The sequence below is a fragment of the Schistocerca cancellata genome, chromosome 9, assembly GCF_023864275.1.
Source record: "Schistocerca cancellata isolate TAMUIC-IGC-003103 chromosome 9, iqSchCanc2.1, whole genome shotgun sequence".
Classification (NCBI taxonomy): domain Eukaryota; kingdom Metazoa; phylum Arthropoda; class Insecta; order Orthoptera; family Acrididae; genus Schistocerca; species Schistocerca cancellata.
Window position 1 is genome coordinate 404,099,002 of NC_064634.1, and position 22,599 is coordinate 404,121,600.

Below are 22,599 nucleotides of genomic sequence, written 5' to 3' on the forward strand. Positions count from 1 at the left end.
TAGGCATTGGCACATGCTATTAGGCCACCCCTTCAGCAGAAAATATGATTTTGTACACTGACAGAACATAGGCTGAACATTTCACAGTGTTGTTCATTTTTCAGTGATCACGACTGATGGTCACCATGGCAAGTGGAGAAGTGGAGCTAGCGGCTCCATAAAAAAGTCTTCTCTTGTATGAATGCGATGCTCTGTTAGCTCGGTGGATGTCTGTTTCAGACACAGGTTTCCATCCACAAGTTTTCTTTCTCCTCGAACCCTATAAAATTTCCAATGTTTCTTTTTACACATGATAAAAATAAACTGCAGATGTAAATTCTTGTTTTCATCATCACCCACCAAGGCAACGGAACACTGTAGTCATAAGGGACAAGGCCTATCTACGCAACAGCTAGCACCATCTTCTCCGCTGTAGATCATGGCAATCAGTTGCACATCACTGAATAAGAAATAACATTGCAAAACATTCTGCTTACGGCCTGTCAACATACAAAATCATGTTTGCTTCCATAGGAATGGTCTAATGGCAGGCACTGGTGTCTATAACTTTAACGTTATGTAGCATTGTTGGATGTTGCTACCAGACACAGGTTCATACCCCCGATTTGTTCCTCACGAGATCCTCCACAATGCCTTGGAGTTCATCACAACTTTTCTGGGTAACACTGTATTTCACAACGCCAACTGACAAGTTCTCCTTCGCTACTGTGTAGGCAGTTTTAGATCGTATCCTACTTTGTTTATGTTTTAGTTATGTATATATCATTTCTGTAATGTACCTGACACATCTGATACTGTTGCACCAAACAGTCTAAGGATGAACAAATAAATAAACTAGGTAAATTACTGAAGTGGACATCGCCAAAAATACAGTTCACATGAACTTAGCAATACTAGATGTCAGCTTTGTTGCTGAGGTAGTAACACTGTGGCATGTGATGATATACATGCACAAACAGAAAGAGAATGCTGTCAATACTTCTTTTGCATTATGTTAGTTTTTGGAATGTAGGATATGGTGATAGTTTGATCTGCAACACGTCCCAAAGTGTACGTTTTGCTGAAAGGTAACAGTTTGAACACTTCAGTTAATAGGGAGGTACTTTTTAACTACCATGAACGCTCACCAAACTATGAGTATTGGCTGTATGCTTCATGTGTTGTACTCATGAATACTGCACATTAGGTACATATAAGGTACCGCAATTCTCAAGACACTGACCTCACATTTGGAAGCATAGAGTTTGCTCTGTTCAGCCATTTTTATTTGTTCTCCCAAATCATTTCAGGCAAATGCTATGATGGTTCCTCCAGCAAGGCCATGGCCAACCACCTACCCTATTCTCATAAAAATATACTAAGTATATTTTATGCTATTTATTTTCACTTTGTAATGACAACAAATATTACATCACCGTAAGATGATTCCTATGTGAATAAATAAATAAATAACATGCATTTACCTATCAACAAAATACTAACGTAGATGCCAAAGACACGACATTTATGATATTCAGTTTTTTCAAATAATCACTACATGATTCACACAGATATAGTTAATAACCTCTTTCTGCACTGAAAAGGAACAAACGCACTTCCTGAGAAATGTTTCTACAATGCAAGAAAATATATTAACTTCCAGAAACATCAAGCCTTCATTTATTATTCTGTATATTTTTAATCCATTAACAGGTTACCAACTTTGCTGTGTGTGTCTTTGCACACGAACATTTCTGCTGTTGGTTTCCTGTTTCCTCTGTTTCAGATGCAGTGCAGTCAACGACCTCAGTGAAGGAAATCTGTTACAAGAATAACAGTGGAGGAAGTAGAACTGGCAAGTGTTCCTGTGTATTTTTCAGAAGTGTAATACAACAAGGTTTCTTGTCCTAATAATGTTATTGTTTATCTATTTATTTACACATCTAGTTCTGGAGGACCAAACTGAGTAGCAAATCTTGAAAGACATGGAACATGTCAGTACACGAAATTATAACACAGAAGTAATAACAGATGAAATAAAATGTTTATCAATCCAAAAAATGTCAAGCCATAAGCTTAAGTAAAAGCAATCTACAATATAACATAGGAATCGGCTTGATTTTTCAAGGAACTCCTCAACAGAGTAGAAGGGGTGGCCCATGAAGAAACTCTTCAGTTTCAACTTGAAAGTGCGAGGATTACTGCTGCGATTTTTTAATTCTTGTGGCAGCTTATTGCAAATGGATGCAGCCGTATACTGCACACCTTTCTGCACAAGAGTTAAGGGAGTGCAATCCAAATGCACATTGGATTTCTGCCTAGTATTAACCGAGTGAAAGTTGCTAATTTTTGGGAATAAACTGATACTGTTAAAAACGACAGTAAAGAATATATATGTGTAATCTGAGGTCTTCCAGGCATACAGAAATCTTGAAAATTTCTCAGGTATTCAGCTGGGTAGCGTCATCCAAAAGGCACGATATTTCAACAAGCGGACTTCTTGCCATCTTCAGGTGTTCTTGGAGTCTGATTGATCTCTGATGGATGCTGACTTTAATCTCCACCCCTTTCCCACAGCCTCCGTCTGGGTGCTTCCAAATGGTCTGTGGCCAATGGTGGGGGAAGGACAGGGCTGGGTGGTGGGGGAAGTGCGGCGCCTTGCGATAGATCATGGGCCACAGTCCTTCCGCGGCCATGGCTGCTTGCAGAACTCTGCTGTCATGGTGACAATGCTTCTTCTTCTTCTTCTTCTTCTTCTTCTTCTTCAGGTGTCCTGACAGTAGCGGATTTCCATGTAGACTGTTGTTGTGCTTTAATCATACTCAAAGCTGGATCCCAAGCATTGCTTGACTGGAAACCACTGTCTTTATTTATAAAGTTTGTCATCCAGCCGCATCTCCACTGACTCTTTGAGGATACAGCCCCAGAAGGTGTTTGATTGCTGTAACACCTTTGTGCCATCGTAGTTCATGTCATGTCCATGTGAGATGCAGTGCTTTACCATGGCGGTCTTGGTCAGCTGTGCGTTGTCAGTGTGGCACTTATGTTTAAGAATATATATACTGAGAGGCCAATGTCAGAATATCCAGACTAGTGAACAGGGGTCGACAAGAGGTTCGCGAGCTTAGACCACTTACTGCCCGTTTCTCAGCCAAAAATATCCTATGAGAATGAGAAGAGTTACCCCAAAATATAAGACCATATGACATAAGCAAATGAATATATGCAAAGTAGACTAATTTTCGTGTTGTAAGATCATTTACTTAAGACACCATTCGAATAGTCAAAATGGCAGCATTTAGTCTTTTCAGGTCTAATACTGTCTACATTATCCCTTTTTATAAAGTGGCTTTACTAGTGAGTACTTAAATTGCCCAGGAAACTGACCATTTTTAAAGGAAAAATTACAAATATGGCTAAGTACAGCACTAAAATGTGCAGCACAGTACTTTAATATTCTGCTAGGCAGTCCATCATATCCATGAGAGTCCTTAGTCTTGAGTGATTTAATTACTGACTCAGTCCCCCCCTTGTCTGTATCACATACGAGCATTTCCGACATCAATCTCGGAAAGCCATTTTTCAACATTGTTATGTGATTCCCTGTAGAAACAAAATTTTTATTTAATTCACCAGTAATGCTCAGAAAATGATTCTTACATACTGTACATATATCTGACTTATCAGAAACAGAAATATTTTTACTACAAACTGACTTTATATCATCAACCTTGTGCTGCTGACCAGACACTCCCTTCACTATTGACCATATGGTTTTAAATTTATCCTGTGAATTAGCTATTCTATTTGTGTACAACATACTCTTTGCCTTCCTAATAACATTTTTAAGCACGTTACAACACTATTTGCAATGGGCTACAGCAGCTTGATTGTGACTATTTCTAACATTTTGATATAATTCCCGTTTTGTCCTACATGATATCCTTATCCCAGTAGTCAGCAACTCAGGCTGCATTTTACTGTTAGTACCCCATTTAGTACATTCTAATGGAAAACAACTCTCAAAGAGCATGAGAAATGTGTTAAGGAAAGCATTATATTTGTCATCTATGTTATCAGCACTATAAACATCCTGCCACTCTCATTCCTTGACAAGGTTTAAAAAACTCTCTATTGCTGTTGGATTAACTTTCCTACATAGTTTGTAATTATGTGTAACATTTGTTTGAGTACAAAAGCCTTTTAGTGTTAAAATTTGTGCATCAAGGTCTGAAAGGTCATTCACCCTTTTACTAACAGAATACCCAGCTAGTAATGAAGAAAGAATAAAAATATTGTCTATGGCTGTGCTACTGTTCCCCTGCCTCTTGGTTGAAAAAAATACAGTCTGCATCGGGTCATATGAGCTTAGGAGATCAACCAACATCCTTTTTCTTGCATAATCATATACAAAATTAATATTGAAGTCACCACATATAACTAATTTTTGGTACTTCTTGTAAAGTGAAACAAACCCTCTATAGCTTGAGCAGAAATGCTCTGAAGTCAAAGCTAAAGGACCTATAAACAACAACAATTAGAAGTTTAGTTTCACCAAATTCAACTGCCCCTGCACAACATTCAAATACCTGCTCAGTGCAGTGCCGTGATACATCTACGAACTCAAATGGAATACTGTTTTTTATGTACATGGGTTTTCCCTACCCACTCCGCAAAGAAATACTTGAAATACAACCAGCTAATCTGTATCCTGGTAAAGGAAGCCTCTGAACTGTCAAATTATTTAAGTGGTGCTCCGATATAACAATAATGTCAGACTCAATATCTATAAGCAGTTCACTAACTTTATCTCTAACACCTCTTATATTTTTTTGATGAAATATGTTAATTCCTTCTCTATTACATGCTTCTTGTGCTTGATGTAAGCTAATTGTCAAGTAAATACATGTGGTTCCACATCTTCATTGTACCCTGCAAGCCACCCAATGATATGTGGCGGAAGGTAAAACTGGCATCACTAACTGATCCCCCTAACCTCCTACATCACGATGGCACAGGGAACAGTGACTGTCAGTAAGCCTGTGTATTGGTTCTAATTTCTCGAATTTTCTTATTGAGGTCATTACACAAAAAGTATCTAGGGAGAATAATATGTCGTCCAATTCTTCACGGGCAGTGCACTCTTGAAATTTTAATAGCAAACCTCTCCATGATGCATAACGCCTCTCACGTAATGTCTGCCAATGGAATTTGTTGATTACCTCAGAAACGCTCATGCACTAAGTGACCCCGTGATGAAACACATTGCTCTTCTTCATTGGATCTCCCCTCTCTCTCTCTCTCTCTCTCTCTCTCTCTCTCTCTCTCTCTCTCTCTCTCATCAGTCCTCCCTGGTAAGGATCCCATACTGATCAATAGTACTTAATAACCAGTTGAATAATCACCTTGTAATCCTCTTTCTCTGTGGATGAGGCCCATTTCCTTAAGATTCTTTCTATGAATCTCAGTCTGGCGTCTGCTTTTCTTACTATTTGCTTTACATGGTCATTACACTTAAGGTCACTCTGTATAGTTATTCTTAGATAGTAGTGGCTTCTTTTCCTATGTAGGCACAATATTCCATTTATTTATGTTCAGGGTCAAATGCCAGAGCCTGCACCATTCATCAATTGTCTGCAGTTCATTCTGCAAATTGATACTGTCTTCTAGTGTTGCTACTTTGTTACAGACAACTGAAAAGTCTATAAACAGTCCTAAACAGCATCTGACACTTTCTGCTATATCATTTATATGTAAAAATGGTGGTTTATATGTAAAAATGGTGGTCCTATCACACTTCCTTGGCAGTACTCTGGTTCTATTTATGCTTTCCCACCAAACTGTATACCAAGTGAGATGGCACAGTGTTAATCTACTGGATCAAAATTTGGGAGTTTGGGGCTCAAACTCTTATCTGACCACCCTTACCTAAGTTTTCCATAGTTCCCCAAATTGCTAAGATGAATACTGGGATGATTCCAGAGCAAAGGTCATGGCCAATTTCTTACTCCGTCCCTGCCTTATCCAATGCAAGCTAGCATATGTTTTATATATTTACCTGAATATATTATATCTGTAATGTATCTTATACGTCCTATACTATTGTGCTGGGTGGTCAAAGGAGGAATATGTAAATAAGAAGGAAATGTATACACTAACAGGTTTTACTAGCACAGCTTCTCATCTTAATATAGTAGTGTATCACATATGCCAGTCCAGCACACAGTCTTTCTGTGTGAATATGTTAACTGAGATGATGATCTGTGAATGCATGGTTTTAAGGTGATATATACTGATAAAATTGTCTTGAGATTCCAGCTTTGTTAAGTTGTTTAAGATCTATGAGCTTTCAGTTGAGTACTCCTCGGCCATTCTCAAGTGGTGACTGTCTTCTGCTTGCTGCTGCTGTCCTTACACGGCTGCGCTGCCTCCTTTGATGCCGTTGGTGCTCACTCCAGCACCATATGTGGCACCATTTCTGTTGCACTCCTACTTTAACCTTCCAACAGCAGAGTTCCAAGCTATTCTTACCGGTAACTGCAGGCCACTGTCTTTATTGAGGGCATTGTCACAATCTTTTATCTCAATGCCTTCTTTTATGACACTATTCAGAAACTGTTAGTCCGCAAAGTAACAGACGTCTCATTGAGTGTAATACAATGTTTGTTTTCTAGAGCATGCTCTGCTATCGATTTCTCAGGGTACCAAAGGCAAAAAAAGTCCCTCGTAATCAACAAAGTGCTGTTCAATAGTAAACACAGTCTGTCTGACCTACAAATGTCCAAATGCACACACAGTATTTTACATACCCCTGACATTCTGAGGCCTACATTGTCATTTACAGGCCTTGCTAGCTGTCAAATTGTTGCTGGAGTCCTGAACATTGAGTCCATACATGACCCAGCTAATCCTTCCTGTTACTGAGCCACAAAACGGCAAAAAAAGAAGCCGCTTCGTGCCTCCTCGGGTGCATTGTGCTTATGTGTCTTCAGGAATGGCTGTAGCTGTTTACTTTGAACACTTACTGTATGTGGCTCCGTTTCTTTGACATGTTTTCAGCATCTGAGGCTGCTTCCGTTTGATGCATCCTGGTCCTCAGAACAGAACGTTTCTGTGATGGATGGTCATGGCTGTTAGCACGCTGATATCATTCCATGTGGGTGGGTCTTTGATAAACACTGTGGCTGAGATTTCCATTTGTGTTTTTGGTGGGCAAGGATGTCAAGGAATGGTAAGGCACCATCAGAAGTGGTCCAAAAATTCTCCTGAATTTTCAAGTCCATGAGACAAGAAAACAAATGGTCTAAAGTCTAGATCAAGGCCAGCAGTAGCCACGATGGTGCTTACCTACAATTCATAAGTTGGTAATGTGTCAGTTTACCATATTGAATGGGTCAATTCTTTGACAAACAATGAGAGGTGAGAACAAAGGCAACGTATTTCTAGTGCCAAAATTGAAACCATTGGCCTGTTTGCTGTATCAGCGAGTTTCAAGAGAAATATTTTGTTATTATGGCAGCAAGTGCTATAAAGTGGACTGATTTAAGTGATTTAGTTCGGCACGGTGATGTCGTCCGCTGGTGCATCTCTCATAGATTAATTGCAGAGACATAAAGTACCAAATGTGGTGTTGAGATGACTCTTAAAGGGTCAAGGGTTTGTATGGATGGAATCATCTGGAAGCAAAGCAAAAGCTGTCACTTTGAGTAAGTGGACCAACATTTTAATTCAGTCATGGAGAAAGGTAGGTGGATTAATGTTTATCAATAGCAGAGTCACATGTTTGGTACATTAATAAACTAAGATCCACTTATTCAGTGTGCTCGTGCAGATCGTCTGTGTAGCAACACACACCACAGAAATATTTCACTATTTCCAGAATGAGAATTTCACTGTGCAGCAGAGTGTGCGCTGATATGAAACTTCCTGGCAGATCAAAACTGTGTGCCGGACTGAGATTCGAACTCAGGACCTTTGTCTTTCATGGGCAAGTGCTCTACCAACTGAGCAACCCCAGCACGACTCAGGACCTGTCCTCACAGCTTCAATTCTGTCAGTACCTCGTCCCCTACCTTCCAAACTTCACAGAAGCTCTTGTGCACAAAAGAGCTTCTGTGGCATTTGGAAGGTAAGAAATGAAGTATTGGCAGAATTGAAGCTGTGAAGACAGGTCATGAGTCGTGCTTAAGAAGCTCAGACAGCAGAGCACTTGCCTGCAAAAGGCAATGGTCCTGAGTTCGAGTCTTTGTCCACCACACAGTTTTAATTTGCCAGGAAGCTTCATTTCACTGCTTTTTCGAATATATCACTGGCTGCAATGCTGTCCTTGGTCTGCAGATACTAGCATGATTTAAACAGCTGCGATTCACAAAAATCTATAATCCTTGTTAATTCCGAATGTACTATTTTTAAAACATGTCATCTGCCTGCTGCTCTCTCATTGGCTGCATAACACAAAGAGCTGGAATACCGTCCTTTGTTCGCATCATACCTCATGGCAAGTGCTGACAACATTCCTTCATGACAAGTATGTCCCTGGCCTATTCGAGCCCTTTACCCAATGATTGTGTTGTAAACATAATGATAAAGGCAACTAGGCTTCGCAGGAGCTATGTCCAGGGCACTGTCCCCAAAGTACTTCATAAACAGGTTGGTTATAACAGGAGCTCCTGAGATTCCCATTGCAACACCGTCCATATGGTTCAGATTTTCTCCACCATACAAAAATATATGATGCTGTTGTGTGTGCTTAAATAAATTCACAACCATCTCGTCAAGTAACTGAGAGAGCAGATCTATACAATCTTAGATGGGAACCTGCATGACACAAGCATTTAATTCAACTGATGAAATCTGTCATATTCTTGATGTGGTGCACACAGAGACAAATGTCTGGAGTAAGGAGGCTGGCCACATGTTTCATGACTTTGAAAGTTGGTGGTAAATGGTGCTTACGATGGGAATAGGGTTGTGTTCATCTTGTGAACTTTTGGGAGGCTATACAATGTATATGGTTGTGATGCCCAAAAGAGAACATTTTTAATGGCATTCTCTTCCAGTGAATGCTGCTTGGGAAGCTCGAACAACTTACTCAGTGTTCTAGATGGTGGGTCGATCAATAATTTTGTTATGTCTCGTCCTCTATCACCATTCGAATCTTCACATAGTAGTCAGATCATTCCATGATGTCGGTGCATTGCCCTTGTCATCTAGTGTGGTTTTACTATGACGAGAGAATCATGGAAACTGCGAAGACCGTTGCGCTCAGCTCTAGTCACGTTCAAGGCTGGCAGCTTGGATTTCGAGGGAAAGCAGCTTGTTTCTTGATAAATTTTATCTGCAGGGCATCTTGCGAACTGCATGTTCCACACAATGTATTGTGTCAGCGAAAGGGCTACTCCATAGTTAGGGTGTAAAATTAGCGAGTCCCTTCTTAAGAGCTGACATGGCACCCATGTTGATATTTCTCACCGCTATGTTGATAATGATGCGCTCTGTTGTTTTACATGCTGTCACTGCAAAAGCTGGCCCAATTTCCCTTTCTGTCTCTCTGTGGTTTTACACTGTAATGATATCTGTTGTACTACTGTGGCTGCATCAATCTATTCCCAATCCAAAGCTGAGAGTGACTCCATCAGCCACAGGTGGGAGGCCATTAGTTTCCACCATGGCAATGAAATGTGGTGCAGCATTAAATATTTAGGGAAGCTGCATGTTAAGAAGGCAAATTTATTAATCTCCTTAGCCCTCCTACTACACTGCGTGAAGAGATGATGATTCCACCTTTTGCTGCCACGAGCCACCATATCAACAATGCTGGTGCCAGGAGAATTTTTTGTGGTGCCAGCTTTGCCCTGCTGTGAGAGAGGATTCATCACACCAGAAAATAGATGGAAACAAAGGGTCGCAGGCTGATGGCTGTCCACCCGCAGCTGACAGAGTCGCTTTGAATTCAGACTGTAATGATGCAGGCACAGTGGCACAAAAAGAGGTCATTACAGAGCAAAACCGTGGAGAGACAGAAAGGGAAATTCAGCCAATTTTCGCAGCGACCGCATGTGCCAGAATGTAGAACAGGACGCAATGAGAAACATTGAAACAGGTGCCATGTCAGCTCTTAGAAATGGACTCAGTTTTACACCATAACTATGGAGTATCCCTTTTGTTGACACAATAAGTTGTGTGGAACATGAAGTTTGTTGAGAAACAAGCCGTTTTCTCTCAAAATCCCAGCTGCCAACCTAAAATGTGACAAGAGCTGGGTTTAATGGTCTTCAGAAACTTTGCAATGATCCTCTCGTCATAATCCTGCCAGCTGACAAGGGGAATGTAGTCATCATTATGGAACAAGCCAACTATGATGCAAAGATTCAGTTGATGCTGGAGGAAGAGACACATAAAAATTATTGAGAGACCCAACATCCAGAATGTTGAAAAAGATGTTGGAACTTCTCGAGCAGTTTTCACTGGAAGAGACTCTCACTAAAAAACTTTTCTCTTGGGAACCACAATCACCTACATTTTGTGGTCTTCCAAAGGTTCACAAGAAAACAACACCCCTACAGCCCATCGAAAGAAAAATTGGACTACTGACTTACAGACTTGCGAAACATGTGGCCAACCTCCTTATTCTGAACATTGGTCACTATGTGCACCACATCATGAATACAACCAACCAACTTCATCAGCTGAATTAAATGCTTGCATCTTGGAGAAGGAGATATGATCATAAGCTTTGATGTAGTGCTATTATTCATGTGAATTCTCATCAAATATTCTATAGATCTGCTCTCCCAGTTACTTGATGACACCTCTGTTGATATATTTAAGCAAGTTCTGACAATGTTGTCATATTTTTTTGTGGGATGGAGGATATCTTAATCAGATGGGAAGCCCATTAGTTCTTGTTAAAGGGGTTGACCAAAGCATCCAATCCCATCCATCGGCGTTGACCCATGAGGTAAGACGGCTGTTGTGTGTGATGTCACGACGGCGTGGAGTTTCTGAGTGCGGCATGTTTGTAGGTCGTGTTGCTGTTTGTGGTGCCCTCTGGTAGTGTGTTTAGGGGTTTCGTGGTGTGGTCTATTGGGTTCAGTTTGGTGTTACTGCTTCTTCTGGCTGGTTCTCGTTTTGGCTGTGTGTGGAGTGGAATTGGTTTCAGTGAGTTAACGATTTAGTGTTTTTGTGTGAAAGTTATTGTAGTGCTGTTCACTGTAGGTTGTGTGTTAATTTGAGTAAATTAATTTGTTGCTGCTCTTGTTAGGTATGGATATGATGGATAAAATTAATAGTGTGCGCTTGCATGCTATGAAGGGTGCGACTCCATTGGAGTTGATAAAATTTCTGAAGCTGTTTGGGTTGATTGTGGAGGTGGTGAAGTGCACTGTTTGTGGGCATAAAATGACATTGGCAAAAGTTCCACCATCTTGGACCAGGGACAGTTATATGTGGCGGTGCCGTAGGGATAGCCTATGGCACTCCATATGTTGCGGTTCCTGGTTCGAGAAGTCTAGGTTGGGCATGTGCGAGATTGTGTTGTTGACATATTACTTTTGTTATAAATCCTCTCTCAGTTTTTGCGCGCATGAGACTGTCGTGAGTGAGAGGAGTGTGCTTGACTGGTTTTTGTTTTGTCGTGAAGTATGTTCTGAGTTGATTAAGTACAGGGGTGAGTTGGGTGGGCCTGGGGTTGTGGTGGAGGTGGATGAGTCACAGTTTGGGAAAAGGAAGTATGGGAGGGGTAAGTCTGTGGTTGGTCTCTGGGTGTGGGAGGCTGCTGTACCAGGGGGTTGGTGTTCGGAATGTGTTTTTAGGGTTATGAAGGGGCTGACTAAAAGGGAATTAGTGAGGTTAATTGAGGAGTTTATAGAACCGAGTTCTACTGTAGTTTCTGATGCTTTTTCTTCATATAGGGGATTGGGTGTGAGGGGGGTATAATCATTTACTTGTGACCCATATTTAGAGTTTAAAAATTATGAGATGGGGGCTTGTACGAATGCTATAGAGGAGACGTGGTCGGCCATTAAGTCAGTTCTTGGGAGAGGAAGGGGTGCTCTTATAACCTTCAGTCTCATTTAAATGAGTACTGTTCGTGGTAGAGTGTCCCTGAGGGGTTTATTATTTTTTTTTTATTTTGGGGTGGGGGCTATCAGTGAGATGTACAGGTGGTTAGTTAGGGTGGTTTGGGTGGGTGGCTGCGGCTCGCAGGGAGGGGGGTTAGTTGTTGGTAGTGTTTGCGAGGGGGAGGGGGAGTGTGTTGGTTTGTGATTTAGTTGTGGAGGATCTATTTTGCTGCAATTTTTGTTGAGTTGTAACGTGAGATTGAGATTTTTTATTTTGCATTTGTTTTTTGTTTATGGGTATTTTAGTTTGGGGTGAGGGGGAGGTTGGGTTGGGGGGAGGTTGGGTTGGGGTGTGGGTGGGTTGGGTCTTTCTTTTGGTTGTGTATTTTTTCACTGGTGTGTGTATGTGTGTGTGTGTTTTATTTTTCTCGTTTTTAGTGTATTTGTTGTGTGGTGTTGTGGCTGGTGGGGTGGTTCTGAGTTGTGTGGTTTGTTGTATTGGTGATTTGGTATTGTATGTTGGTTTGTAGGTATGTAGTTGAAGGGAAGTTTTAGATTCCAAGTTGTGGTCATATCTGTGGGTTTTTTGGTATTGGGAGTTGCTGTTGACCTATGTGGGAGAAGGGAACTCTTTGATCACAATTTGTGGTTGTGGCTGTGGGTGTTCTGATATCGGGAATTGCTGTTGAGCTATATAGGTCAAGGAAAGTGTTCGTTTCCAATGTGTGGTTGTGGGTGTTCCGGTATCGGGAGTTGCTGTTGAACTATACAGGTCAATGGAAGAGTCCGATTCCAGAGGATGTTGTGTTTACGGGAGTTTTGTGTTGGCGGTTTTTCTCCTCATTTTGTGTGGTTTGGTATGGTGGTGTGTGTCTACATTTGTTTACATTTACTTTGTCCCCACCCAAAAACCCCCATTTCCCACGCTTGTCCTGTTAGTTTCATTAGGTTTTTTGTGGAATGTGTGTGTATGGTTTTTCAATGTATTTTCATGTTTGTTGTCATGTTTACGTAATGACATCATAGGCGCCATATTGGAGTCTTAGTGTATGGTCGTTTCCACCATATTTGTGACATCATGTGTCAAAGCAGACAGGTGGAATCAGACACTTCTGTATTTCCTGTTAAAGCCACCCTATTTTGAGGACATTGCCCTACACAAGGCTCCTACAAAGCATAGTTAATTTTATCATTATGCTGATGACACATTCACTGTCTGATCTTATGGACTTGAAAAGTTGGGAGAATTCTTGGATCATATCACCAATATCAATGACAACCCTCAAGATCACAATGGAGAGAGAGAGACAGATGGTCCTTACTGATCCTCGAGATCCTTGTCTGCTGTAAAACAAATGGGTATCTCAGCCACAGTGTTTACCAAAATCCCATCCATATCTACACTGGCAGCTACCACCATCCACCGCAGAAATGTTCTGTTCTGAGGACCCATGCATATTGAGTGAAGCTGTCTCATATGCTGCAACCTGCCAAAGTAACTGAGCCATGTATGGGGAGAATTCAAAGAAAACAGCTACAACAACAGCCATATTTTGCAAACCATCTTTATGAAGACACATAAGTAGAATGCCCCCACATTTTTGCCGTTCTGTGGCTCAGTAACAGGAGAGATTAGCCAGCTCGTAAAGAGGCACAATACTGACTCAGACTTCAGGGCTCCAGCATCTATTCAACAACTTGTGAGCCCTATGAATGACCATGTAGGCCTCAGAATGCCAGGAGTATATAAAATACTGTGTGGCTGTGGACAAGTTTATGTTGGACAGACTGTATGCACTACAGAACATCACTGTGTAGAGAATGAGAGATGTTTTCACTCTCAGTACCCAGAGAAATTAGAAGCAGCAGAGCAAGCTCCAGTACACAGACACCATATTGCAGTCGATGTGACATCTGTAATTTCTAAATTATTTATTCTAAAACATCATAAAAGAAGAAATCAAAATAAAAATGAGTGACAAAACATTCGATAAACACTGTGGCCTACAGCTAAGCGCTACTTGGGACCCAGAAATCAGAAGTTGAAGTGTGCATGCAACAAAGACATTGCTGTACATGGAAATACGGAAGCGTTCGATCCCGCCCGTCTGCTTTGACCCATGACGTCACAAATATGGCGGAAACAAAAACAAACACACACACTTTCCACAAGAAGCCTAATGACACTAATGGGACAAGCGCGGGAAATGGGGTGTTTTAGGTGGGGGGGGGCAAACTAAATATAAACAAATTTAGACGCCTTGCGTAGCTACAACGTGTAAGTGAAGACAGCCATGCATGAATACCCACCCACCTCCCCAGGGGTCGTAACCCCCGCAACCCATAGACGATAAAGATGCTTCAGTAACTGATTAGTGTTTCTTGTCTTTAAAAAAAAAAAAAAAATCTCACGGGATAGAACGAACAGATCAGAAAGATAAATATAATAAACTAAAACAGAAATTGGAGGAAACAGATAATTAAAATAAGTAATAAGCGTTTTTAAATTAAAAAAAAAAAATCTCACGAGATAGAACAGATCAGAAAAGTAAATAAAATAAGATAAAACAGAACTAGAGACAGCCACACTCAAACCAAACTCCGCGCCGTCATGACATCACACACGACAACACCCTTACGTCACGGGTCAAAGCCGACGCGTGGGATCGGACGCTTCTGTCGACCCCTGTACATGACAGGAAAAAGTTACGAGTCTTTTAGCACACACTACGGCACTTGCATCCAGTCTTTTAACACCAAAACTGGCAGAAACAGCTACAAAATTTAACCTCGAAACTTCGAGCTATCACTACTGAAATAAGCAGACCAGTATTTGCACCTCTAATATCTTTATGACAGTTATCACCATGAATGGATAGATGATATACCAACATACCTATATAGTTCAATATCTTACAAAAGCTGTAACTACAGTCTTAACACATTTCTAAATATTGAACCCTCTGCTTATATAGTTTCATACTTTTGGTTCAATACTCGACTGACATTGGTGGATACATCATCTTTTTGATTTGTTTTGCAGCATCATATTAGTTCAAAACAAAATCCTCCAATGCATCACAGCTAAGCCTGGAGCAATTCACTAAAGACCAAAGCAATTTAGGGGACCCAATTGGCACTCATGTTCATTATCTAACATTTGTGATTATACTGGTAGATTAAAATACATGAAAGTCAACTACACACTCCTATCAGGGAATTACCACAACTTTATTTTACTTCAGTGGTGCACACTATTTATCTTTTTGTAGGGCACTATGTCAGATAGCGACTAACCACACTGCGCAATAGTTGTTTCTGTCAGTGTTCCCAAAGAAACCACTGAATCACCATTTTCTTCTATGGACTTATAAAATTGTAGTACTTCATGGCAGATATCTTGAATGAATAGAGATACTGTCTGTTACTACTGCTTTTATAAATCCCCCTAAGGAAAGTGTTTCATGCTCTCAAATGTGGTCTCAACCTGATGACAGTGAAGTCATTTGATGTTGCCCTCATTGCAATGAAAACAGTGTTAATCAGTTTTAAAAAAAGATTTGGTTTTTTCGGTTGTTACGGTTAATAATCCTCCCGTAGTTCAGAACTTCACAAACTTCTGGTGGAAGATATATGTTCTTCGTGGTATTGAAAGCGCAAATAAGGTGTTATCAAGTTAAGATGTATGTATTACATTTACATTAAAGGAGTCATCTATCTCCCTTCCTGCTTATGATGGAAAATTACTCACCGACAGCATCTGGTACAATTCGTTCTGGATACAAATCTGTCAAAAACAGACTGTTAACGAGAGTTGACTTGCCTAAACCAGATTCACCTACCACCATCAACGTAAATTCAAATCCTTTCTTCACTGACTTACGATGCACTTGATTTGGCAAATTTGCGAATCCTACATATCCCGGCGTTTCGATACTTGCGAACTATAAAACGGAAATACAATCATTAGTATACAGAAATCCACTAAAAAATGAATTTATCGCCATGCAAGCACTATAACTGATTGACTTACTGTTTTCACTGATTCGTTCGACATAATATACTACTTTGTATCAACCAACACTACTATCACAACACTTACACACGCTCACTCTTGTTACAACCTAAACAAATACAGGGCGTTGACAGTCTTTGGTTTAGCGCGCTCTATCATTGCCAACATGTCATATCCTATTCGCAGAGTATTTCCTGGTGGAAACATTTCAGAGTACTTCGTAAACATTGTGGATCGACCAGTATTCTCTGGGATCTATCGATACGATCCTAGAAAACTTTTTGTTACTTGATAGTGCATCAAATGTCATGCAAGTGGTATACACGTCTGAGGACATTCGCCCAAATCCTGACAATATGTAAGTAGATCGAAGATAAAACTATTCTCTTTCGCAACAACAATTTTGCAGTTACGGCTACTAAATAGTTATAACATAAACACCACACTTTAAGGGCCACTACATCAATGAGGCGGAGCTGTAAGAAAGATATAGTGTAGCAAAAATTTTAGAAGAAGTTTTTATAATAAGAAACATCCATTAACATCGAAATATAAAAACTTTGACATTAACTTATCAAAGATATTGGTGGTTGAACTACGTGGATTAAATTACGTGTAGAAATATAGCAACCAGCCACTTTTTATATATATCTTTATTTATGACTGTTGTAATAACAAGAAAAATGTTTCTGGATTTGCAGTAAACTGCTGTGCCATGATATTTTAAAATATTCTTAATTTTTATATAAAAACCTCTTTGTAATTCGTTTAGTTATTGAATAATCCATACCCTGTAAATAAATAGTTTCCAAGTGGAACTCTGTTGGTGAAACTTAATACGTCTGCTATAGGTATGTGCCAAGCCATAAGAAATTGGAAAATACATGATTAAAGAAGACTGAAAAATTCAAAGTATGCCCGTAAGGTTATATAGTAGAGGCAAACTTTCCATAAGAACATGAAATGGCGATTATAAAGTGATTATTAATAAACTTGAAGGACATAATGATTGTGTAGAATGAAACATCCCTACAGTGCTTTTTTCATAAGAACTTGAAGATATTATGTGCGAACATGTGGCAGTGCCACAGGCAACACTGCGTGAACAAAAGGCATCGTACGCAGAATGACAAAAGGATGACGCGAAAGCAGCAAGTCTGATAGCAAATTTGTGAACTTCTGGTGACGTGCACCAAGTTAAAGAAATGTGGAATAATTACATGCGTGATTTTCGAGTCACGTGCGATGAAACAAAAGATTTTAGCGCACATCTAGCTAAACTGCTTAAGCTATTTGTAGTTCCATTCGATAAATTAAAGAAACGTGAAAAGAATATGTAAACTAGATTCTAGAACAATGTTAAATTGTCAGATTTTATCCACATTAGAAAACGAATATTATAATTTTGAAGATCATTGTGACGAAAGACCATTGGAAAAAGGGTTAGAATTTACACATGGCATACTTACTGAATGCCATGGGTCAAGGTTGTCAAGTAGCTGCAATTTTTCTCGATTTCCGAAAAACATTTGACATGGTACCACAACTACACTTATTATAAAAAGTACAATCATATGGGGTATCAAGCGAAATTTGTGACTGTGTTTAGGATTTTTGTGTAGGGCATATGCAACAAGTTACGTTGGACGGAGAGTAATCGACAGCTGTAGAAGCGACTTTGGGTGTACTCCAGGGAAGTGTCTTGGGACACTTGCTGTTCATGTTGTAGACAATATTAAGATTAACTTCAGATTTTTCCCAGATGGTTCAGTTACTACAATGAAGTACAGTGTGAATGAAGCTGCTGCCAGACCTTCATAAGATCTCAAAGTGATGCTGAAATTGTCAACTTGCTGTAAATATTCAAAAATGTAAAATTCTGCACTTCACAAAAAGAATAAATGTAGTATCCTATGACTATAATATCAGTGATTCACAATGGAATCAGTAAACGTATACAAATACTTGAGTGTAATGCTTAGTAAGGAGATGAAATAGAACAATTACTTAGGCGCAGTCATGTGGAGAGCAGGTAGCAAACTTAAGTTTATTGGTGGAATACTAGGGAAATGTTATCAATCTACAAGGGAAATTTCTTACAATCCACTCATATGACCCATCTTAAAATATTGCTCAAGTGTATGGGACCCATATCAAATAGAACTAACAGGGATATTCAACATATACAGAGAAGGGTAGTATGCATGGTCACAGGTTTCTCTGACTTGTGGGAAGGAATGTTGAAAGAACTGAATTGGCTTATTCTTGACGATAAATGGAAATCATCCCAAGAAAGTATACTTACAAAGTATCAAGAATCAGATGTACCGAATATCTGTAGGAATATACTACAACCACTTACATTTCACTGCGGGAATATAATATAAGACCCTACATATTGCTCGCTTAGGAATCACGAGGACAAGATTAGATTAATTACAGCACACAGAGCTGTTTAACACTAGAATAATATCCTCATATCTCGAGATACACAATAACGCAAGTGTGGCTGCAGAGCGGGTGTAGTCTTCCCCAACCTATCTTCCTAATCCATGTGCCACCAGACAACAGTGTAGTGCCAACCATTGCTAGGTGAATCTTTTTGCTCTCAGTGGCTTTTGTATCTTTGAGGCATAACAACAGAAAATGTTTGACCAGTCTATATTTTTGTTCTTAACTGTATTATTGTGGTATGGTTATAATTATTTTAGTAGCATGCGAACTTACTGTTATTTTTCTTCCTTTTGAACTGAAGATCGTCATGATCAGAAGCCTGTGCCGCTCTCGAATATAATAACAGCGAATTTGTACGAATATTTGCTGAATCTATAATTTTGTTCTTGTTTCTATTTATGTGCGTTTACTCTAATTATTTTACCAAAACACGAGTTAACTATTAGTATTTTTTTCATTACAGACTCAGAATGGTATTACAAGAACATTTTTTGACTTAAATAGCTCAGCTGACGTAGAAGGAGTCCACCAAATATTGTCTGATGGTATGGATGAGGATAAAGTACGAGCAACTTCTTACGATTTAGAAGAGGAAGACTGTGACATTGATGTATCAGAGAACATTAAGGAGTGGGAGGAACACTCAGAAACAGAGTAGAGCAGCAGCACACATGTGAGCTCTCAGAAAAAAAAAAACCAAAGCAGAATTTCTATGTCATCAGAAGCAAGGAAAGACGGTAATAGAGACATTCACTTGGAAAAAAATTCCTTAAAGTTAACAGAGGAAAACCACCAAGCACAGTCTAATCGCACAGCATCCAAGTGTATCTGGAAAGGCTCAAAATACTGATAAAATGGTGGACGCATGGAAGTGTCCAATTGATCATGATGTGATATGAGACTGATCTGAAAAGTTCTTGGAACAGAATAGAAAAAAAGTTATTACATCACTGAAACTTTTTTTTAAATTTTTCAATGTAGTCTCCTTATAGATTAACGCACTTGGTCTAACGATGTTCCAGTGCGTTGATCCCATCTCGAAAACGAGTTTCCTCCAGGTCTGCAAAATAGTTGTCAGTTCCGGCTATCAATTCCTCATTTGAAGTGAATCTTCGTCCACCAAGAAAAATTTCCAGTTTTGAAAAGAGATGGAAGTCTGACAGAGCCATATCAGGCGAATAAGATGGGTGTGGCAACAATTCATACCTTAGTTCATGTAACTTTGCGATGGCGATGGCACATGTGTGCAGGTGCACATTATCTTGATGGGACACGATTTTCTTCCTTGCTAAAGCAGGCCTTTTTTCACATATCTTCTGTTGCACTTTGTCCAGGAGGTTAGCATAGTATTCTCCAGTAATTGTTTGCCCAGTGGGGAAATAACCTACAAACAGAATCCCCTTCGCGTCCCAGAACACTGATGCCACGATCTTTACCACTGAAGGAATTGTCTTTGCTTTCTTTGGTGACGGAGAATCAGCATGTTTCCTACTGCTTTGACTGTTGTTTTGTCTCTGGGGTATATTAGTGCACCAAACCGGCGCAAAAAATTTTGTTCGTTTCTCCAGCATCAAGTGTTGTGCAGATAATTTTTTCATTTCTAATTCTTCAGTTAAAATGTGTTATACACTTTCAGATTACATCTGGCAAGTATAACCGTTCTGTGCACTTTTGCAATGATTTCTGGAGTAGTGACATTCTTGGCCTACCACTTGCAGATCATCATCTAAGCTCTCCTGATCAAATTTAAATTCATTTGTCCACTTGGCAACAGTTGAATATGAAGGAGCAGAGTCCCCCAGTGTATTCTGGAAATCGTCATGAATGGCTTTCGTACCTTTCATAACAAAGTACTTAATCACTGCTCGAATCTCTATTTTTTTCCATTTTCGAAAATCACTATGCGGGAACAACAACAGAGCCACATCACCACCGCAACTCTCTTCCAAGAGCACTGACGTTGCACATGTTTACAGGCTACAGTCCAATGAAATCACGTGAACAACTTATTGCACTAGCACTGACTTCTTGTGGTGATTCCGAGAACTTTTCAAACCACCCTCATATACACTCCTGGAAATGGAAAAAAGAACACATTGACACCGGTGTGTCAGACCCACCATACTTGCTCCGGACACTGCAAGAGGGCTGTACAAGCAATGATCACACGCACGGCACAGCGGACACACCAGGAACCACGGTGTTGGCCGTCGAATGGCGCTAGCTGCGCAGCATTTGTGCACCGCCGCCGTCAGTGTCAGCCAGTTTGCCGTGGCATACGGAGCTCCATCGCAGTCTTTAACACTGGTAGCATGCCGCGACAGCGTGGACGTGAACCATATGTGCAGTTGACGGACTTTGAGCGAGGGCGTATAGTGGGCATGTGGGAGGCCGGGTGGACGTACCTCCGAATTGCTCAACACGTGGGGCGTGAGGTCTCCACAGTACATCGATGTTGTCACCAGTGGTCGGCGGAAGGTGCACGTGCCCGTCGACCTGGGACCGGACCGCAGCGACGCACGGATGCACGCCAAGACTGTAGGATCCTACGAAGTGCCGTAGGGGACCGCACTGCCACTTCCCAGTAAATTAGGGACACTGTTGCTCCTGGGGTATCGGCGAGGACCATTCGCAACCGTCTCCATGAAGCTGGGCTACGGTCCCGCACACCGTTAGGCCGTCTTCCGCTCACGCCCCAACATCGTGCAGCCCGCCTCCAGTGGTGTCGCGACAGGCGTGAATGGAGGGACGAATGGAGACGTGTCGTCTTCAGCGATGAGAGTCGCTTCTGCCTTGGTGCCAATGATGGTCGTATGCGTGTTTGGCGCCGTGCAGGTGAGCGCCACAATCAGGACTGCATACGACCGAGGCACACAGGGCCAACACCCGGCATCATGGTGTGGGGAGCGATCTCCTACACTGGCCGTACACCACTGGTGATCGTCGAGGGGACACTGAATAGTGCACGGTACATCCAAACCGTCATCGAACCCATCGTTCTACCATTCCTAGACCGGCAAGGGAACTTGCTGTTCCAACAGGGCAATGCACGTCCGCATGTATCCCGCGCCACCCAACGTGCTCTAGAAGGTGTTAGTCAACTACCCTGGCCAACAAGATCTCCGGATCTGTCCCCCATTGAGCATGTTTGGGACTGGATGAAGCGTCGTCTCACGCGGTCTGCACGTCCAGCACGAACGCTGGTCCAACTGAGGCGCCAGGTGGAAATGGCATGGCAAGCCGTTCCACAGGACTACATCCAGCATCTGTACGATCGTCTCCATGGGAGAATAGCAGCCTGCATTGCTGCGAAAGGTGGATATACACTGTACTAGTGCCGACATTGTGCATGCTCTGTTGCCTGTGTCTATGTGCCTGTGGTTCTGTCAGTGTGATCATGTGATGTATCTGACCCCAGGAATGTGTCAATAAAGTTTCCCCTTCCTGGGACAATGCATTCACGGTGTTCTTATTTCAATTTCCAGGAGTGTATATTACATTATTATGTTATGTATACATCATTTTTTTTATTTTATTTTTATTTGTTTAAACTGATCAGATTAGGTTCCTGACGACTCCTCTTACGATAGGATTTTTATTATGGACACTCGAATTTACGTTTTAATTACGAGCGAACCGATAAACGTATCGCAAAATGTGATACACCAATATTTTCCTTGTTTTATTCTGCGTAAGGCTATATGCAGCACTTTAGTCTTACAGTCAAATTTATATATTTTTTTTCTTATTCTGGTACGGATTTTGCGATTTTAGGCGTCTTCGGAAGGAAACGTTCACTTTAAAAATATATGGCTTGCTATGTATTTGTACGAGGTTAATGAAATTTTAATACATTATAGCCAAATATATTGTTAATGTAAATCTCAAGTTACAACATTTTCCGATCACCCAAAAAACCACGATAGTGCAAAATAAATCAATAATCAAAAACTTTGTCATATCATGGAAATTTCAATAAACAATACAAAATTCTTATTCATTATCTGTGTTACTTCAAAATAGGATCAAATAAGATCAAAATACAGGTATAGTACTGGAATAAACCAAGTTTGAAGGGCAATGTGCCTT

At 40.6% G+C, this 22,599-nt stretch overlaps 1 protein-coding gene across 1 annotated transcript in view; it reads right to left on the reverse strand.

Moving 5' to 3' along the window:
• LOC126100733 (septin-1) overlaps positions 1 to 16,295 on the reverse strand; it is a 58,106-nt gene extending 41,811 nt beyond the window's left edge. Inside the window, exons 1-2 of the mRNA XM_049911353.1 lie at positions 16,075 to 16,295; positions 15,793 to 15,985 (exon numbers count right to left, since the gene is read on the reverse strand). Coding sequence (XP_049767310.1) covers positions 15,793 to 15,985; positions 16,075 to 16,098 — 217 coding nt within the window. The 5' untranslated portion in view covers positions 16,099 to 16,295. The remainder of the gene's footprint in view (positions 1 to 15,792; positions 15,986 to 16,074) is intronic.
• Positions 16,296 to 22,599: the final 6,304 nt, after the last annotated feature.